At 54.0% G+C, this 15,802-nt stretch overlaps 1 protein-coding gene across 1 annotated transcript in view; it reads right to left on the bottom strand.

The window, feature by feature from the left end:
• The window catches only part of LOC105870175 (cadherin-23), a 298,328-nt gene that overhangs the window by 181,891 nt on the left and 100,635 nt on the right, over nt 1–15,802 (bottom strand). Inside the window, exons 4-6 of the mRNA XM_012762567.2 lie at nt 3,949–4,091; nt 3,168–3,215; nt 2,960–3,052 (exon numbers count right to left, since the gene is read on the bottom strand). Coding sequence (XP_012618021.2) covers nt 2,960–3,052; nt 3,168–3,215; nt 3,949–4,091 — 284 coding nt within the window. The remainder of the gene's footprint in view (nt 1–2,959; nt 3,053–3,167; nt 3,216–3,948; nt 4,092–15,802) is intronic.

Here is a 15,802-nt window from a genome sequence, read left to right as displayed (position 1 = left end):
GCTCCCAGGCCTGCTGATGCAGAACCGCAGGGCCCGGGAATGTGCACCCTAACTGGTCCCCCAAGAAATTCTGCTGGGGCGTGTTTGGGACCCTCTGGTTCATCACTTTCCCAACAGGCAGTGCTGATGGCTGCTGAGAGAAGTGCTCCTCCTGCTCCTGCTTGCTTAACTCTGGTGATGGGGAGCTTAGTCCATCCTCAGCAAGGCAGGGAGTAGACTATGTGTGGCGGCGGGAGGGGGGGGCGGCGGGGGGGTGGGATCTCATTGTTAGAAAGTTTTTCCTTATGTAGACCTGGATTTGCCACCCTGTACCGTATTCCCTGTGTTCCCTGTGCCTGTCCCTGGGTACTGGGCACAACAGACCCCATTCTCACTAGGGCCCTAGGGCTGGGGAGGGGAGGTTGGGAAGGTAGGGCACAGGGTGCAGGTGGCTGAGACGACCACGAGAGCTTCTCTGCCAGCCCCTAAGGAACTGAAGGGTAAGAAGGAGCTTTCCTTCTGGGTTTCATCCTCAGATCACGGGATGTCGGCCTGGACTGACACCCTAGTCTGATAGCTGTTGGGACTGAAGCCAGGAGAGGGGCAGTGACAAGTCTAAAGTCTTCCCCAGCCAGTTGCTGGCACAGCTAGAACTAGAACCCGGCCTCTTGACTCCGGTCTCCCTCTTCCCACGCCACAACACAGGAGAATCCACTGCTCATCTCAGCCAGAGTCTGCTGGAAACACACCTACTCCAGGAAGCCTGCTGAGATTTCTCTAATCACTCCGCAGCCCTCTGGCCCTCATGCCTAACAGAGTCTCCAGTGCCCCTACCCTGTGCCCCGCCATTTCTCTGGTCTGCACTGTCACCCTGTTCATGCCCGCAGGGCCTCTGCCACTGAATCACACTTCTCAAGGGCAGGGGTCTGAGGTTTCAGGGTGACCTCAATGCAGGCAGGAAACCCTGGGCTCCACTCGGGGCCGGGGGCCAGTAGACCCTGTGCGGGTACCCCAGCTGGGGCCCGGGCCAGACAGCTAAGTTCCATCTCAGGTGACCACACCAGGCCAGGGCTGGTCAGTGCCAAGCCACCTCAGGTCAGGAGTGGCCCGGCCTCCGTCCAAGTGACACCACATCCCCACTGGCCACGGGCAGCAGCCCCAAGTAGGGCATCGAGTATCGGGCCACTGAAGTGACCTGGGCATGTTTACACACAAGCAAGTAAACCATGCGGGCCTTGCTCCAAGGACTATGTGTCCTTTGCAGCCGGCCCCTCTCAGCCTCCCCCGACCCCCCACATCAGATGGGCAGGAGCGGGCCACTTTATCCTGCCTGCCCTTCACTTTTATTAGATAAGCAAGACTGTGGCTCAGAGAGGTGAAGTGACATGCCCAACGAACCCAGCGATCTGGGAGCAGAGCTGGGGCTAGGCCTAGGGTCCCCTGCCTCTAGTTCCAACTCCTGCCATTCCACGTCCCTGTGGCCTCCCAGGTCTCTGTGCAACGAGAACCTGGCTCAGAGCCGAGCCCACAGCAGACACTCAGTAAATATTTGTTAAATAAATGAATGACCGAAGAGGCCCTCTCCTTGGAGGCAGAGGCCTTTGGCGAATCCCAGGGGATCCCAGCAGGGCTGGGTGTTGGAGGTGACATCTTCCGGAGCAGGACAGAGGAAAAGCCTGGCCCTGGCCCAAGGGCTGGGGAGGAGGGACGCGACCCCGCGTCCCCTTGCCAGTGCCGCTGCCTGCTGCCCCTGCGAGGGAAGACAGAGGGCGGCCGCGCCTGCCAGGACGGCAGCTGAGCACTGGGTCCGAGGCTCATTAACTCCGAGCCGTGCCCTTGGTTTCTGAGCCCAGGCCCGGAGTGCAGGCTGGCACGTAGAGGCCCTTAATTAAATTAGGGAGACTTCCAAATGAGAGAGAGCGGGAGCCAAGCTGCAGTCCCCGGGCACTCCGGCCACAGCTCAGGGCACCGTGCCCCATGCTTAGGACTGTCCCACCCCTCCTGTCCCACCCCAGACAGGGGAAGGGCACAGCGCCTCTGCTGCGTCCCCACCTGAGCATTTGTCCTTCCCTCCGTCTGGCACAACAGCTGAGTAACTCAGGCCAGGGACCGGGTGGCGTGAGTCAGATCTCGTCACCCCTGAGGGCATCTGAGCCTTGAAGTCAGGAGGTTCAAAGTAGGCAAGTCACTCCCATACGGAGCCTCCTATACGAACTGAATAGGGTATTCTCTGAAGACTTCTTTTGTTCCCTGCCCCAACGGCTGGTAACATTAAGGGGTTAGAATTCAGATGCCACGGTGCCAACCTGCTTTTCCAGAGGGTTTTGTCACCTACTATTCCCATCCCAACCCTTTACTGCTGCCCTAGGGGACACCCGGTTAGAAGTTCTCTACCCACCACCTACAGGGTCTTTGAATCACTAACTGCCAGCCCTGTAAGACTGCCATCAGCCACCGGGGTGAGGGCCAGCGAGTGACGAGAACCCCGGTGCCATCGGGCACCAGCAGCCAGCTTATTAACGAACCGTTTGTAATGCAATAATTTGTACTTCTCAATTACCAGCAATGGCTTGATTTTACACGCATGCACTCATGCAAACATGCTCAGAGTACACACACCAGGGCCGGGAGACAGTGGGGGCGCGAGCAGGGCTGGGGAAAGCCCTTCCTGGAACCGCAAGCTCGCTGTGTGCTGGGGGGACCTGATTCTGGCCAAAGCAGGAAGGCCTGGGGTCCGGCCTGCCCAGGGCCCCCACTTGGCTGTGAATGAAGGGAGGAGGTGCCACACCTGCCCCTCTCCACTCCTGTTCCCAGGCTGGCTCCATCCCCAGAGGTGCCGGCATGTTCACCAACCTGCCCAGCGTTGACACCGGGGCGGAGGTGTGGGCAGCGGGAGAGCCGGAGCTGCCTCTCCCCAGCTGACTTGGCACCGACACCCCGAGGCCGACACTCTCCCAGGGGCAACCCCGGCAGCTCCTACCTCCGGGATGCGGACGCTGTAGGGCTGGTTGTGGAACGTGGGCGCGTTGTCGTTCACATCTCCAACCTGGATGTTCACTTTCCGCGTGATCACCTGGCAGGAGAAGGGCGGGGAATGAGCGCTGCCCCTGCCTCCGGCCTCTTCCCGCCCAAGGGGCTGCCCCCCCCAACACACCTCCCAGGACAGCGGGGGGCCGGGGCACACTCACCCCCTGGTGGTCGCTGACGGAGAACTCCACCGTGAACTCGGACTTGGTCTGAAAGGAAAGGCGGGGAGGGGAGAGGGCAGAGTTAGAGAGGCGCGCTGAGGTCCTGGGTCCCCGGTCCTAAGAGGGTGTGGGAGGGCTCCAGTATTGCCCCAGAAACGTGCCTGCCTGGGACCAGGTATCCAAAGTCTTCCCTAAAATCTAGCATTGCCCTTTGGGTTGAGGAAGTAGGTGTGGAATATGGACCCTTCCCTTAAAAGAGCAATAAAAGGGAGAAGTCAGGCATCCTGAGGTCTTGCCTGTGTCTCTAAGTCGCTGTGTGATATTGAGCAAGTCACTAGACATCTCTGTTGCCCCTTCCTCAAATGCAAGGAGAGGGCACAGGTTAAGGTTGTGTTCAAACCCTTATCCTAATTTGTTAAGGGCTACTGTGCCGTCAATCCCTGCTTCTCTGGAAAACGTCCTTTGGGGGAACGTTTGGTGGGGGTGAGGGTACTGTGTACTCCCCACAAAGCCCCATTCTGCAAAGGATAAACCCAGGGTCACTGTCCCTCTTGTCTACCCAATGTTGCCCCTTGCATTGAGAAACCCTCAGCATCCCGTTCCAATCCTAAGTCCAGACGTTGGCCCTTGGAGAGAGACACCATTCAGGCAGGAAGATGCTTCTTCAGAGTCAGAACGGGGTCTCGGAGGAAGGCCCCTAAAAGAAGATGAGCCACTCTTGCCCCAGGGTCTGCTCCTGCCCCCAGGAAAGGACTGGGGCAGGGGTACAGGCGAGCCATACCTCTCTGTCCAGCGGCTGCCGGAGCCACACCACGCCAGTGTCAGGCTCCACAGCGAAGAAGCGGGAGGCCTCCTCCCCAGACACGCCGAACACCAGGGGGTCATTGTCCATGTCTCGGGCCAGCAACTGGGTCACAGAGGAACCTGGGGTAGCCAAGGGAGAGAGCAAAGGGCAAATGTGGGAGGTCAGGTTCATTCCTTAGCACTTTGCTCAGGTGGCCGAGCTCCCAGCAGGGAGCAGCCACTCAACAAACCTCCAGCAGGTCCCTGATCATCACAAGAACCCCTGTGCACCTTTGGGCTCTGACCCAGGCTCCCCACCTCCACCCTAGCCCACTTGTCACGGCCGTACTGATGGCAGAACCATCATTCACCATGTTCTGGGTGCCTAACGGACAGCTGCAACTTTTGCCTAACCCCTTTTTCTGATCTTAGTTTGAAGACCCCCTTCTCCAAGTGGCTCTGATGAGAGTAGGCCAACATTTCAAGTCCTATGTTCCAAGATGGGCCCATAATTCAGCCGTAGCCAATCAGAGCATTCCATTTCCCTGGTCGTGATGATTGGTTCAGGAATGAGCATGTGACCTAAACTAGCCAATCAAAGCCAGCCCTGGGAGTTTTGTTGGAACAACTGGGAAAGAGGAGCTCTCTTTCCACGGGAGTTGCTCCTTGGCACCACTAGCAGCCATCTTTGGTACCACACAGGAAGGGCCTGCCCTAGAATGAGGCCAACAAGGAGGAAAACAGAGCCAAATGGTGCACAGAAAGGCAGATTCCTGATGGCTTGAGAGTCTGTAGCCAGTTGTGTCTGATATTAGCTCCATCTTCTGGACTTCTCAGCTACATGAGCTAATAAAACTGTCCCCCACCAATCCCCCCACACACCTGAAACCTTTTCTTTGGCCTAAATCAGTTGAGTTGGGTTTCTTCTGTCTTTTGCCAATGGAAGCACTTTTTCTAATTCAGAATATTTTGCAAAACGTTGTGGCATTCATTCCAGAGTGACCAGATGCTGGCCTTGTGATAAACACTGGAGTACACAGAGCTTAAGAAGATGTAGCTCAGCCATAAGGAACTCTGGCCTAGAACTGGGTGACAAGCTCTCGTTCCTATCCTCAAGAAAGGGGTTGAGAGGTAGGTGTCATCCTTCACTGGGAAGCAAAGCCTGGGGCAGAGGCCACCCAGGCAGCAGGATGCTTGGCCTGTACCCTGCCTAAGAAGCATCTTCTTCTGGGCTTCACAGCTCCCTGTGTAGTTTTCAGGTAAGGTGACCAACCACCCTGGTTTGCCTAGGACTGAGGCATTTCCCAGTCCATGTGCTAAAACCAGGAAGCCTCAGGCAAACTGGGACAGTTGGTCACCTTTGCTTCAGGAGGTCCTTAAACCCCCACGCACTATACACAAAATGTTATGAGTGTACGGCATGTCATTTTCTGAAGAGAGTATATCTACAGTCTTCATTCGATCCTCAAAGGGGCAGTTAGATCAGAACCATGGCCTCGGGCAAATCACTTCTTTCAAGGTTTCAGTTTACACTATAAAATGAAACAGACATCTTATTCCCCGAATACTGACTCACATATTTAGCAAATAGCTCTGAGGATCAAGTTTGAAAGAAGGATTGCAAATTCTAGACATTTTATCTAGAAAAGAAGGCTAATGAGCTTTTGTAAGTGAATTTTTAAAAAGAACAGTTCTGGCTGGGTGTGGTGGCTCATGCTTATAATCTTAGCACTCTGGGAGGCTGAGGCAGGAGAGAACTGCTTAAGGTCAAGAGTTCGAGACCAGCCTAAGCAAGAGAGAGACCTCATCTCTACTAAAAATAGAAAATATTAGCCGGGCATGGTGGCGCATGCCTGTAGTCCCAGCTACTCGGGAGGCTGAGGCAGGAGGATCACTTGAACCCAGGAGTTTGAAGCTGCAGTGAGCTATGATGATACTACTGTACTCTAGCCAGGGCAACAGAGCGAGACTCTTGTCTCAAAATAAACAAACAAACAAATAAATAAAAATAAAAGAACAGTTCTACCATGACACTGATAGCTAACATTTCTGAGCCCCAATCAATAAGGCAGGCACTGAGCTAAGGGATTTCCATGTACTATCTATCTAATTCCATCCTTACTGTTATTCTCCCCATTTAACAGGGCAACAAAGAGTGATGAAGTAATTTACCATGGCCTCATGGTTGGTGAGGCTGAGATGGAATCCACATCCCAGGCATTTGAGGCCCAGAGCCCACATCTGTTGCCAAACCTCAGACAGTTCAACACTTGATACGGGAACTCAAGATTTGGGACGTCCATAGACATAACTCTATCTGACCCTAACTGGAAGTCCAAAACTTGGAAGACAAAGATACTGGGCATTCACTGGGCTCTTACGATATGCTAGACTCTAGGTCCATTCCCACCGGTTCTCTCTTTAATCCTCCTAGCAACTCTGAGTGGTAATCATTATTCTACCCATTTTGTAGATTAGCAAGTTGAGGCTCACGGAGGCAAAGCAGCCTCTCCAAGGTCAATCAGCCAAACAACAGGGTAGGACATAGCAGCATCCAATGCAATGGGAGGAGGTGAGAAACGGGAGAAGTAGGAGTAAAATCATGGAACAAAGTTGGAGCAACCTCAGAGCCCAACCTTCCCATTTCAGAAATGGAGAAGCTGAAGGTATTTAGCAAGTTGCCCAAAGTAAGATGGTGAGCAACAAAGTCAGGACTCAAACCCAAGCTTCCAAACTCCCAGATTCCCAGGTCAATGTTCTCTCTAGATGGTGCATAAGGGGGTGTGTGAAAGTCATAGATAAACCAAACACATCTTTCCAAAGAACCTGCATTGCTCAATGACAAACAACAGTTTCATACTAAAACAAACAGGAACATTGGGAGCAGAATGTCACATTTATTTTTTAAGACATAACCTAAAGCTGTAAAAGAATTTCCAGGCTCCCACCCTGACTTCCGGGAATAAACATTTCCTTTCCATTGTCCTCAGGGGACCTTCAGTGGCAAACTCTGAGAAACACTGAGCTACTTCCCAATGCTTTGGGCAGGTGCCACATGGGGACACTGAGGCCCGTGGGCGCCTCTGCTTGTCCACAGTACAATGAGTCCATGGCAGTCTGCACCTCCTGGACGGCAGACCTCACCTGCCACCCTCCTCCAGGGCCCAACCCAGGTGGGGGGTGTCGGGCCAAGCTCCCAGTGGCCAAGGGGACGGATTCTGGGAAGGCCACACTGGCCCTCCAGCCAAGGCTGCACAACTGGGCCTGATATCCCAAATGGCTCTCCCAGCCCTGACACTCGGGTCCTTCCAAGAAGGGGGGGAGCTGGGCAGGACAGGGATGCAGCCATCAGCTGCTGTCACCCACCCTGTAATTTCCTGGACTTTTATCCATTTTCCCCTCAATTATGTGGTGCTCAAAATGGTCCTTTTTGGATTCCTCACGGGCTCTTGCCTGCTCATGCCTTCTTTGTGTCCCAGGTAATTGCTAGTGACCTTTTCTAAGTGTACTAATTAGAGGTGCTGATTTAATATTATATTTAAGACAAGACGCCCCGCAATTTTCCAGCTGGGCACATACTCCCCCGCCCGGTACTGTTCTGCAGCGCTGCAGAAGCCCGCCCTGGCTTCTCGGGGAGGCAGGGCTGCTTCCCCCGACAGGGGAGGTTCCAGCAACCACTGTTTGTTTACACCGTTCCTATGGAAATGAGGCGGGTGCCTGGAGTTCTCAATTCCAGCCCAGCGCCCTCAGCAGCAGCCACGGAGATCTACTCCTGGTGCAGTGACCCTCGGTGTACCTGCCACACGCTAGGTTTGCTTCCCACCTGGGAAACACAGAGTGTCTCCTGCATCTCGGGGCTGCAGGATCCCTGGAGTTCTTTTTTGTGTGTGTGGGTGCGTGTGTGGTTAAAATACCCATCACATGAAACTTACCACCTGAACTATGCAAAGTGTACAATTTAGTGGCATTTAGCACGTTCACAATGTTGTATGACCGTCACCACTATCTAACCCCACAACATTTCCTCACCCCAGAGGAAACCGCATACCCATTAAGCAGTCACTCCCCATTCCTGCCCCCACCCCAGCCTCTGGCAACCTCAAATCCACTTCCTGTCCCTATGGAGCTGCCGATTCTGGACATTTCAGATGAACAGAATCACACAACACGTCGTGGCCTTGTGTGTCTGACTTCTGTCACTTGGCATAATGTTCTCAAGGTTCATCCACGTCATAGCATGTGTCGGCTCCCCACTCCTTTTTACGGCCGAGTAATATTCCATTGTGTGGATGCAACACGTTTAACCATGCCTCAGTTGATGGACATTTGGGTTATTTCCACCTTTTGGCTATTGTGTGTAATGCTACTATGAACATTTGTGCACATGTGTTTTTTTTTAACACCTGTTTTTTATTCTTTTGGGTATATGCTTAGGAGTGAAGTGGCTGGGTCATATAGTAATTCTAAGTTTAATTTATCGAGGAACTGCCAAATCGTTTTCCACAGTGGCTACATCATTTTACATTCCCACCAGTAATGGATGAGGCCTGGAGTTCTTTTCCACGGTAAGCAGGATATGCACTGATTCACAGGGGCTGGGCACCCCTTTGTGACAGAGATGGGAGCCGGGGGGGGGGGGCATGTAGCAGGAGCTGCTGGCCCCCTGCCCACTGCCCCTCAGCACATACCATCTCCCCAAACACCAGCCTGGCCTCCGCCTGCCAGCCCCTGGGACGCTCTGCCCGAGGGGCTCCGGGCATCGGAGACTGCAGCTCCCCGACACAGCACGGGCTGGGAGGGCCCGGGAACCGAAGCTCTGTTAGCAGAGCTCCGCCAACGACTGTCGGAAGACGGAAGACAGAGATGAGAGACTCAGCTCCCCTACCTCTAAAAGGCATAACTCAGAGGGACGTGCTCCACACTGGCTCTTGGAGTGTCCCAGCAGATTAATCTCCAGTTGCCACAGTGGTGACATGGTTGACAATGCATCTTTACGGCTTCCTTCCCTTCCCTGTCTCACATCCTCACTCCCCTGCCTGGGTTTCCTGTAATCTTCTCCCCAAGTAAACACTTGTACTTACATCCCCATCACCAAGTCGGCTTCTGGGAGACCCAAGCAAGACACCCTCTAAGACTGTGCATTGGGACCCCCTGCGGAGCTTGTTACGATGCAGTTTCCCAGCCCTGCTGGGAACGGAGGGGTTGGCTGGTGGGGAGCCCAGGGTGCAAACTTCTAAACAGCAGCCCCTACTCTCCCTCTGAGAGACTCTGGTGCACAGCCAGGTTTAGAAGTGCTGGAGTTTGTTTATAGCAGAGCAATATTCAAATATTTAACAATGGGCACAGAACAGGCATCAACCAATCACAAAAAAACGCTAGCCATAAACAACCGGACTGGTAAGTACTGCCTGTAAGTCAGCCTGGTTTATGGCTCACATTTGAGATGCAGAGAAAAGCTCCTCCAGTCCCAGGATGATTTAAAGGCTCGGTCTCAGGGCTCCTGGCTCAATTGCAGCTGGAGGATTCTGTGCACTTGGCCCCCTGCCTTCAGGGTTCATCTTGCCAGGGTAACCCCCCTACCGCTCTACACCAACCCTACTCAGGCTGAGCCCAGCCTAGCCTCACGGTGGAAAGCAGGACATCAAAGAACTTAAATCATTGTACATCTATGTTCACTGCACCATGAGTCACAATAGCCAAAAGGTGGAAGCAACCCAAGTGCCCACCCACGGATGAATGGGTAAGCAGAATATGGTCTATGCATCCAATGGAATATTATTTAGCCTTAAAAAGGAAGGAAATTCTGACACCTGCTACAGCATAGATAAACCTTGAGGACATTATGCTAAGTAAAACAGCCAGTCACACAAAGATGTATATAGTACCACCCTACTTATACAAGGTGCCCAGCCAGGGTAGTCAAATTCATAGCGGTGGAAAGTAGAGAGGTGGCTCCCAGGGGGCAGGGGAGGGCAGGATGGAGGACTGTTGCTTAATGGGTACAGAGTTTCCATTTTCAACACAAAGAGAGTTCCAGAGATTGGTTATACAATAACATGAACGTACTTAAGACTATTGGACCATGTGTTTAAAAATGGCTAAGAGGGTAGGTTTTATGTTATGTATATTTTACCACAATTAAAAAAAAAAAACTTATATCAGCCCATGTCCAAGGCCCAAGAGATCTAGCCCAAGATAACACATCCTCCGCATCTCACAGGCTCCCTGGGCTCAGCCCTCTCTTCCCCCACAGGCCATCTCCCTGCTCCTGACAGGCCAAGTTCATGGCTGCCTCGGGGCCTTTGCCCTGGTCGTGCCTTCTTCTGGGAATGTCCTTACCCTAGGTCACTACAAACCGCTTTCCCGGTATTCATTTCTCAGGTGAAGAGTTACTGTCTCGGGGAGGGCTTCCTCAGATTCTCGATCAGATGGACAGAGTCTAGCTAACAAGACACCCCTGAGTGTCCCCACACCCCAAGTGACTGTCTCCACAGTCCTTTCTCTGAAAGGATCTGTTTATCCACTCAACTTGCTAACCACCTACCCCAACCGCCCTGCCTGCCACCAGCACACCTGTGTCAGCCCCATGGGAGCAGCGGCCCGACCTGCCACATTCCCTGTTGTATCCCTAAGCCCAGTGCAGGGGCTGGCACCCCGGAAGCACTCGACAAATAGTCATTGAGTCCTGCCGACCGTCTAGAGGTGGTAGGAGAAGACAGCTCCCGAAAGTCACGAAGATCTCTGAGCCTTTGAGGAGAAGAGAGTGGATAGCAAGTTAATGCTTAATCACATGCACTAATGGCCGGGGAAAAGCATGGCTCATCGAAACTTAGTAACGCCCAAACCCACAGCACTGGGCTTCGGATGCAGGTGGGGTCACAGCTGTGCAATGGCTAGGGGCGAGTCTCTCGGGAACTGGCCCCGTGCCCTATGCTGGGAACTGTGTGCCCTCCTCTGCGAGCTGGGCCCCCATCCTGGGGCGGTGGGCCCCACCCCGGAAGCCAGGTAGGGATCTGCTCAGCAAACGCAAAGGTCCCGGGGAGGAGCAGGGCTGGTGACACGTGTTCTGCGTGGCCTCGCCCCTCGGCGGCAGGCCGTGTCTCTCTTCCAGGCAAGGGGCGGACAATCACAGCTTCCTCCGAGGCCCTGCTGGGCCCATGCTGATCGCTGAGATGACTGTTATTGCTCTCATTGTTGTTATCTGGGAGAGGGCGAGGCTGGGATTGGTGTCGTGCCACCCACGGAGAGCTGTGGCTCTCCGCCTGCTAGATGAGGGGTGGGCCAGAGGCTCAGGGCAGTGGCAGGCTGCAACACTTTGTATTTCTTTTGGATGGGAGAAGGAGGAAAGCTATGTTTATTCCCAAACACAGACAGGGTTCTGAATAAGCGTAAGAGGACACGCCATGCTTCCCCCTTGCAGCAGCAGCGTCCCTCCTAAAGCACACCTTGATGGCACCACCCCTGCTCAAGCACCTCCCATAGCTCCCAGAGAATTAAAACCGAGTTCCTTGCCAGGATGTCTCCTCCCAACACGTCCTAACCACCCTGGCTACTCACATTTCCCGCTGCACCCGTGTGCCCAGCCCGCCAGACTGCGGGTGTCACCCGGCAAGCACACCTGCCCCTGCACGCTCCCACACCTCTGCTCCGCCATCCCTTCAGCCTGGAAGGCCCTTCCCTCTCTCACTGGCTCCCGAATCCCAGCCAGCCTTAAATGCATGCCCCAAACACCAACTCTGCCACGGAGTCCTCTCTCCTCTCTGCTCTCAGACTCTTTGGCAGATGTGCCTTCTCCTCTTCCTCACTGCCCCCCAACCCCCATGATTACCTACTGATCCCCTAGGAGCCAGGGAGCTGGCCAGGCACATCTCTTTATCACACAGACCTTACTAATCAATCACAGCACCCTTTTCTGTTCAATCTATATCAACTTCAGAATCCTTCACAACACTGGGTTTCATGCAGCCACTATGATCAATCCCACAAGGCATGGGAAAGCAAATCTTTTGCAATCTGTGACCTAAAAGGACTTCACACCAGCCATGATCTGCTGTCCCTTCCCTTCCAGGGGCCAAGAATCTAGCGTAGCAGTCTGCCCCTACCAGGTTCAGGAGGGACAGGATCAGCCTTGGAGTCTACAAGCTAGCTCGGAAGCAGGGACGAGTTATGGCTGAAATGAGAATCAGACAATGCCCCGTCTCATTTTGGGGAATGGGAAACAAGGGCCCTGGCTGGGAGAGGGCTGTGCCTCAGGGAGAAGCTGGGCCAAGGCGACACAGAGGGCAGGTCCCAACCCCGAATTCCAAGGCCATGGGTCATGACCAGGGTTTTCTGAGAATAACCACTCCGCACCCCAATCACCCCCACTATGGCCGTGTGGCCTGACACACAGCCCCCACCCCATCCCTCCTCCTCCTCCCGGTCTGACCTTGGTCTCTGCCAGAGCCAGGGGCTTCTCCTTCCCCCTCCCCCTGGCATGCCCCCACCCCCAGCCCGAGCTGGCCTTGGAGCCTGCAATCTCATTTGTCTCTCCTCCGGGACCAGACAGGCCAGTTAAGTGCCTTGATTCCTGGGGATAATCTCATCATTCGTCTTGGGTTCCCCCTCCCCACTCTCCTGCCTCTGGCCAGCCTCCTTCTCTCTAAGCCCCCATGGGTCCTGAACTTGGTTTGACCTCAGGGGAGCTGTTATTTGTCTTAGGCTCTGCCTATACCCGCCTGGGAGAAGCCAGAGGGGATAGACCGAGATGGGACACTGGCCCCCCGCTCTCCTGGGAGGCAGGCGGCCTCCAAGCCCGCCCTCCACTGGCCAACACCTCGCCCTGGACAAAGGGAACTGTCCCTGTCTCTAAAGCCCACAGGCCATTTTCACACCTGCTCTCCCCTGCAACTCCATCCTCAGAGTCATGAGCATGAGCTGACTGGGGAAAGGTCACTAGCATTCATTAAGCACCACTGTTTGCCAGACACCCCACTCAACGGTCTTCGGTCATTCACTCTGTCATTTACTCCCCACGATGGCCCTACACAGAGGGGCTCCATCCCTGCTACACAGGTGAGAACACTGAGGCTCAGAGGGGTAAAGTGACTGACCCAGGGTCACACAGCCAGGAGGCGGCAGAGCCAGGATTCCAACCCAAGTCTGCCTCTCTCCACCACCCTTAAAGCTTTTCTCACAAAGCCTTTTATCCCAGCCCCGAATCCAGAAGCTGAACACAGCCTTCTTCTCCTCCACAGCAACTAACCCCTGTGGGGGCCTCCAGGTGGCCCTGGACGCTGGTCTGGAGGTGAGCACCTTGGGGCAGGGACTGTGGGGGCACCCCTCCAGCACCCTGGCCTCCTACAGCCCCCTGACCACCCGCCAGCAAGATGCCAGTCTCACCTGAGAGTCAGAGGAGGGGCTGTCGCTCACCTGGCAAGCATGCACCTGGCTAGCCAAGGGGTAGCTAACCCAGGGAAGAAGGGGGCATTACACAGAGCAAGACAATACACACCAGAGGAGCTGGTGGCATAAACACTGGGGTACGTGTGATCGTTTGCTACATGCACACGAGGTGCAGGGATCAGAGCAGGGTATTTGTTGCAGGATATCCATCACCTGCAACATTTATCGTTTCTTTGTGTTGAAAACATTTCAAATCTTCTCTTCTAGCTCTTTTGAAATATACAATAAATCATTGTTCACTATGGTCGCCCTACTGTGCTGTCGAACACCAGAACTTTTTCTATTTAATTGTATTTTTGTACCTATTAACCATCCCCTCTTATCCCCGCCTCCCCATACACTTCCCAGCCTCTGGCGACCACAGTCTGCTCTCTCCCTCCGTGAGATCCGCTTTTTCAGTTCCCACATGTAGGTGAAAATACGTGAAATCTGGGTTTTTTTGTGCCTGGTTTATTTTACTTAACATAATGACTTCTGGTTCCATCCACATTGCTGCAACTGACAAGATTTCCTTCTTTTGTACGGCCAAATAGTATTTCATGTTGTCCATGCACCACATGTTCTTTGTCCATTCGTCCTTTGAAGGACACTGAAGTTGACGCCATATCTTGGCTATTGTGAATAGTGCTGCAACAAACCTGAGAGTACAGATGTCCCTTTGATATACTGATTTCCTTTCATGTCACACACCCCTTTTTTAAAATTAATAAACCCAAGAGGAAAGATCAGATGTTGAATACCAATAATTGAAGGACCTGGCCCTGACTCTTAGAAACCCGGAGCTCTTCTGGCTCTAGCACAACCTAGCAAACAAGGGCCGTCACTTGCTGAGTGCAGCCAGGCCTGGTGGCAGGCACTGAGCCCCTACAACCCCATGCATGGGCTTGGGGCCGTTTGCAGACTTGGCACTTGTAGAGCTGTGTCCTTGCCCTTTGTCTGGTCCAGGGGCTGAGAGCCTCAGGACAAGCACTCCATAGAGTCCAAGGACAGGGGCTTGGAAGCTTGGGACACAGGAGAAACTTTGGGAGCAAGGCAGCCTCAGGGAATTCCCTCTCTTAAGACTCAGAGAATCGGCCAGGCACAGAACCAACGTGGCTGGCCCTAGTTCACGCTCAGCCAAAGCAACTGGCTGTGTGACCGTGGGCAAATCATCCACCTCTCTGAGCTTCCCCTTCTCCCCATGAGAGGGCTGGTGTCAATGGCCAAAGCACAGAGGTCCTTGGGTTGAAGTGCAGGTGCCCATGCCAGTCCCCAGGTAGGTCACAGGTTCTGGGCATCACGTGGAGGCGTGCAGCAGGGAAGAACGCTGCGATCTAGTAGTGATGCAAGCAGGGAAGAGGTAGCTTACGTCTGCCACACGTCTGCGCTCTTGGTGTGGCCGGCAAGCTTGTTTTACAAAGGAGAAACCAGAGCTGGGTGGCCTGGTGACAAGACCAGGGCCACCCAGCTGAACTGCTAGCAGGTGGTGGAGCTGACACTTAAATTTGTCCCCGAGCTCCTCATACGATGGTTCTTTCCGCTACACCACATCAAGGTCCCGTCCAGTTAAGTTAAAATATCTGCAATATTAAGGTCTTGTCTGCCACATACTATGCTCAGGGCAGGTGCTCAGCACTAGAGGACAGAAAGGCACGGGCCACCCGATCCTGCTCTCCGGGGGGACAGTGTGGTTGAGACACTCAGGGAATGAGCTACCACAGAGCCAGCAGGGTCCATGGGAGACTGGATATTTTTTTCTGCCCAGAAATAGCAGCCTGAGCATGAAACAGCCATGAATAAAGGGGCTCTGGAATGTTCTATCTGACCTTCCTGAGTCCTTGCTGCCGCTCCCAGGCCCAGGGGGGCTGAAGTCCTGTCTCAGGGCTCGCAGAGCCAAACGGTAGTTACCAGATTTAATAACAGTGATAATAGTGGGGTGGGCGTTCTTTCCCTTCTCCTGAAACTTTTCAATTCATTGAATTGTTCGGTTAACTTTACAAAAGGAAATGTGGAAAAATGACGGCAAATTGAACTTGACATTATCATTAAAATAAACAGAGCACTGCGGGCCATTAAAGGCTCACGAGGAGATTATCCAAACACTAGCCGGCACATGCTGGCTCCTTCCTGCTCAGAGGCGACCCTGGTGCTCCTCACCTGCCCTCAGCTCCAGGACAAGTCACCGCTCACACTCCCCATAGCCCAGGAGCGAGGCTGTGCTCGTGTAACCCATCGCAGTCCCCTGGATGTGGCCAGGGGGGAGGGCAGGGGCTGGCTGGAGGGTGACTCTCCACTAACAGGCTGCCCCCTCCAGGGTGGCCTTTCCTCCTCCAGGCCTCCGTCCAGGGGGTCTCGGCCCCCACTACACATTAGAGCCACCTGCAGCACCACTGACCCCAGACCACGTACCCCAGAATCTCAAGGTATGA

The sequence above is a fragment of the Microcebus murinus genome, chromosome 14 (assembly GCF_040939455.1).
Source record: "Microcebus murinus isolate Inina chromosome 14, M.murinus_Inina_mat1.0, whole genome shotgun sequence".
In the NCBI taxonomy this organism is placed as follows: domain Eukaryota; kingdom Metazoa; phylum Chordata; class Mammalia; order Primates; family Cheirogaleidae; genus Microcebus; species Microcebus murinus.
This window is presented reverse-complemented; position numbering and strand designations above follow the sequence as displayed.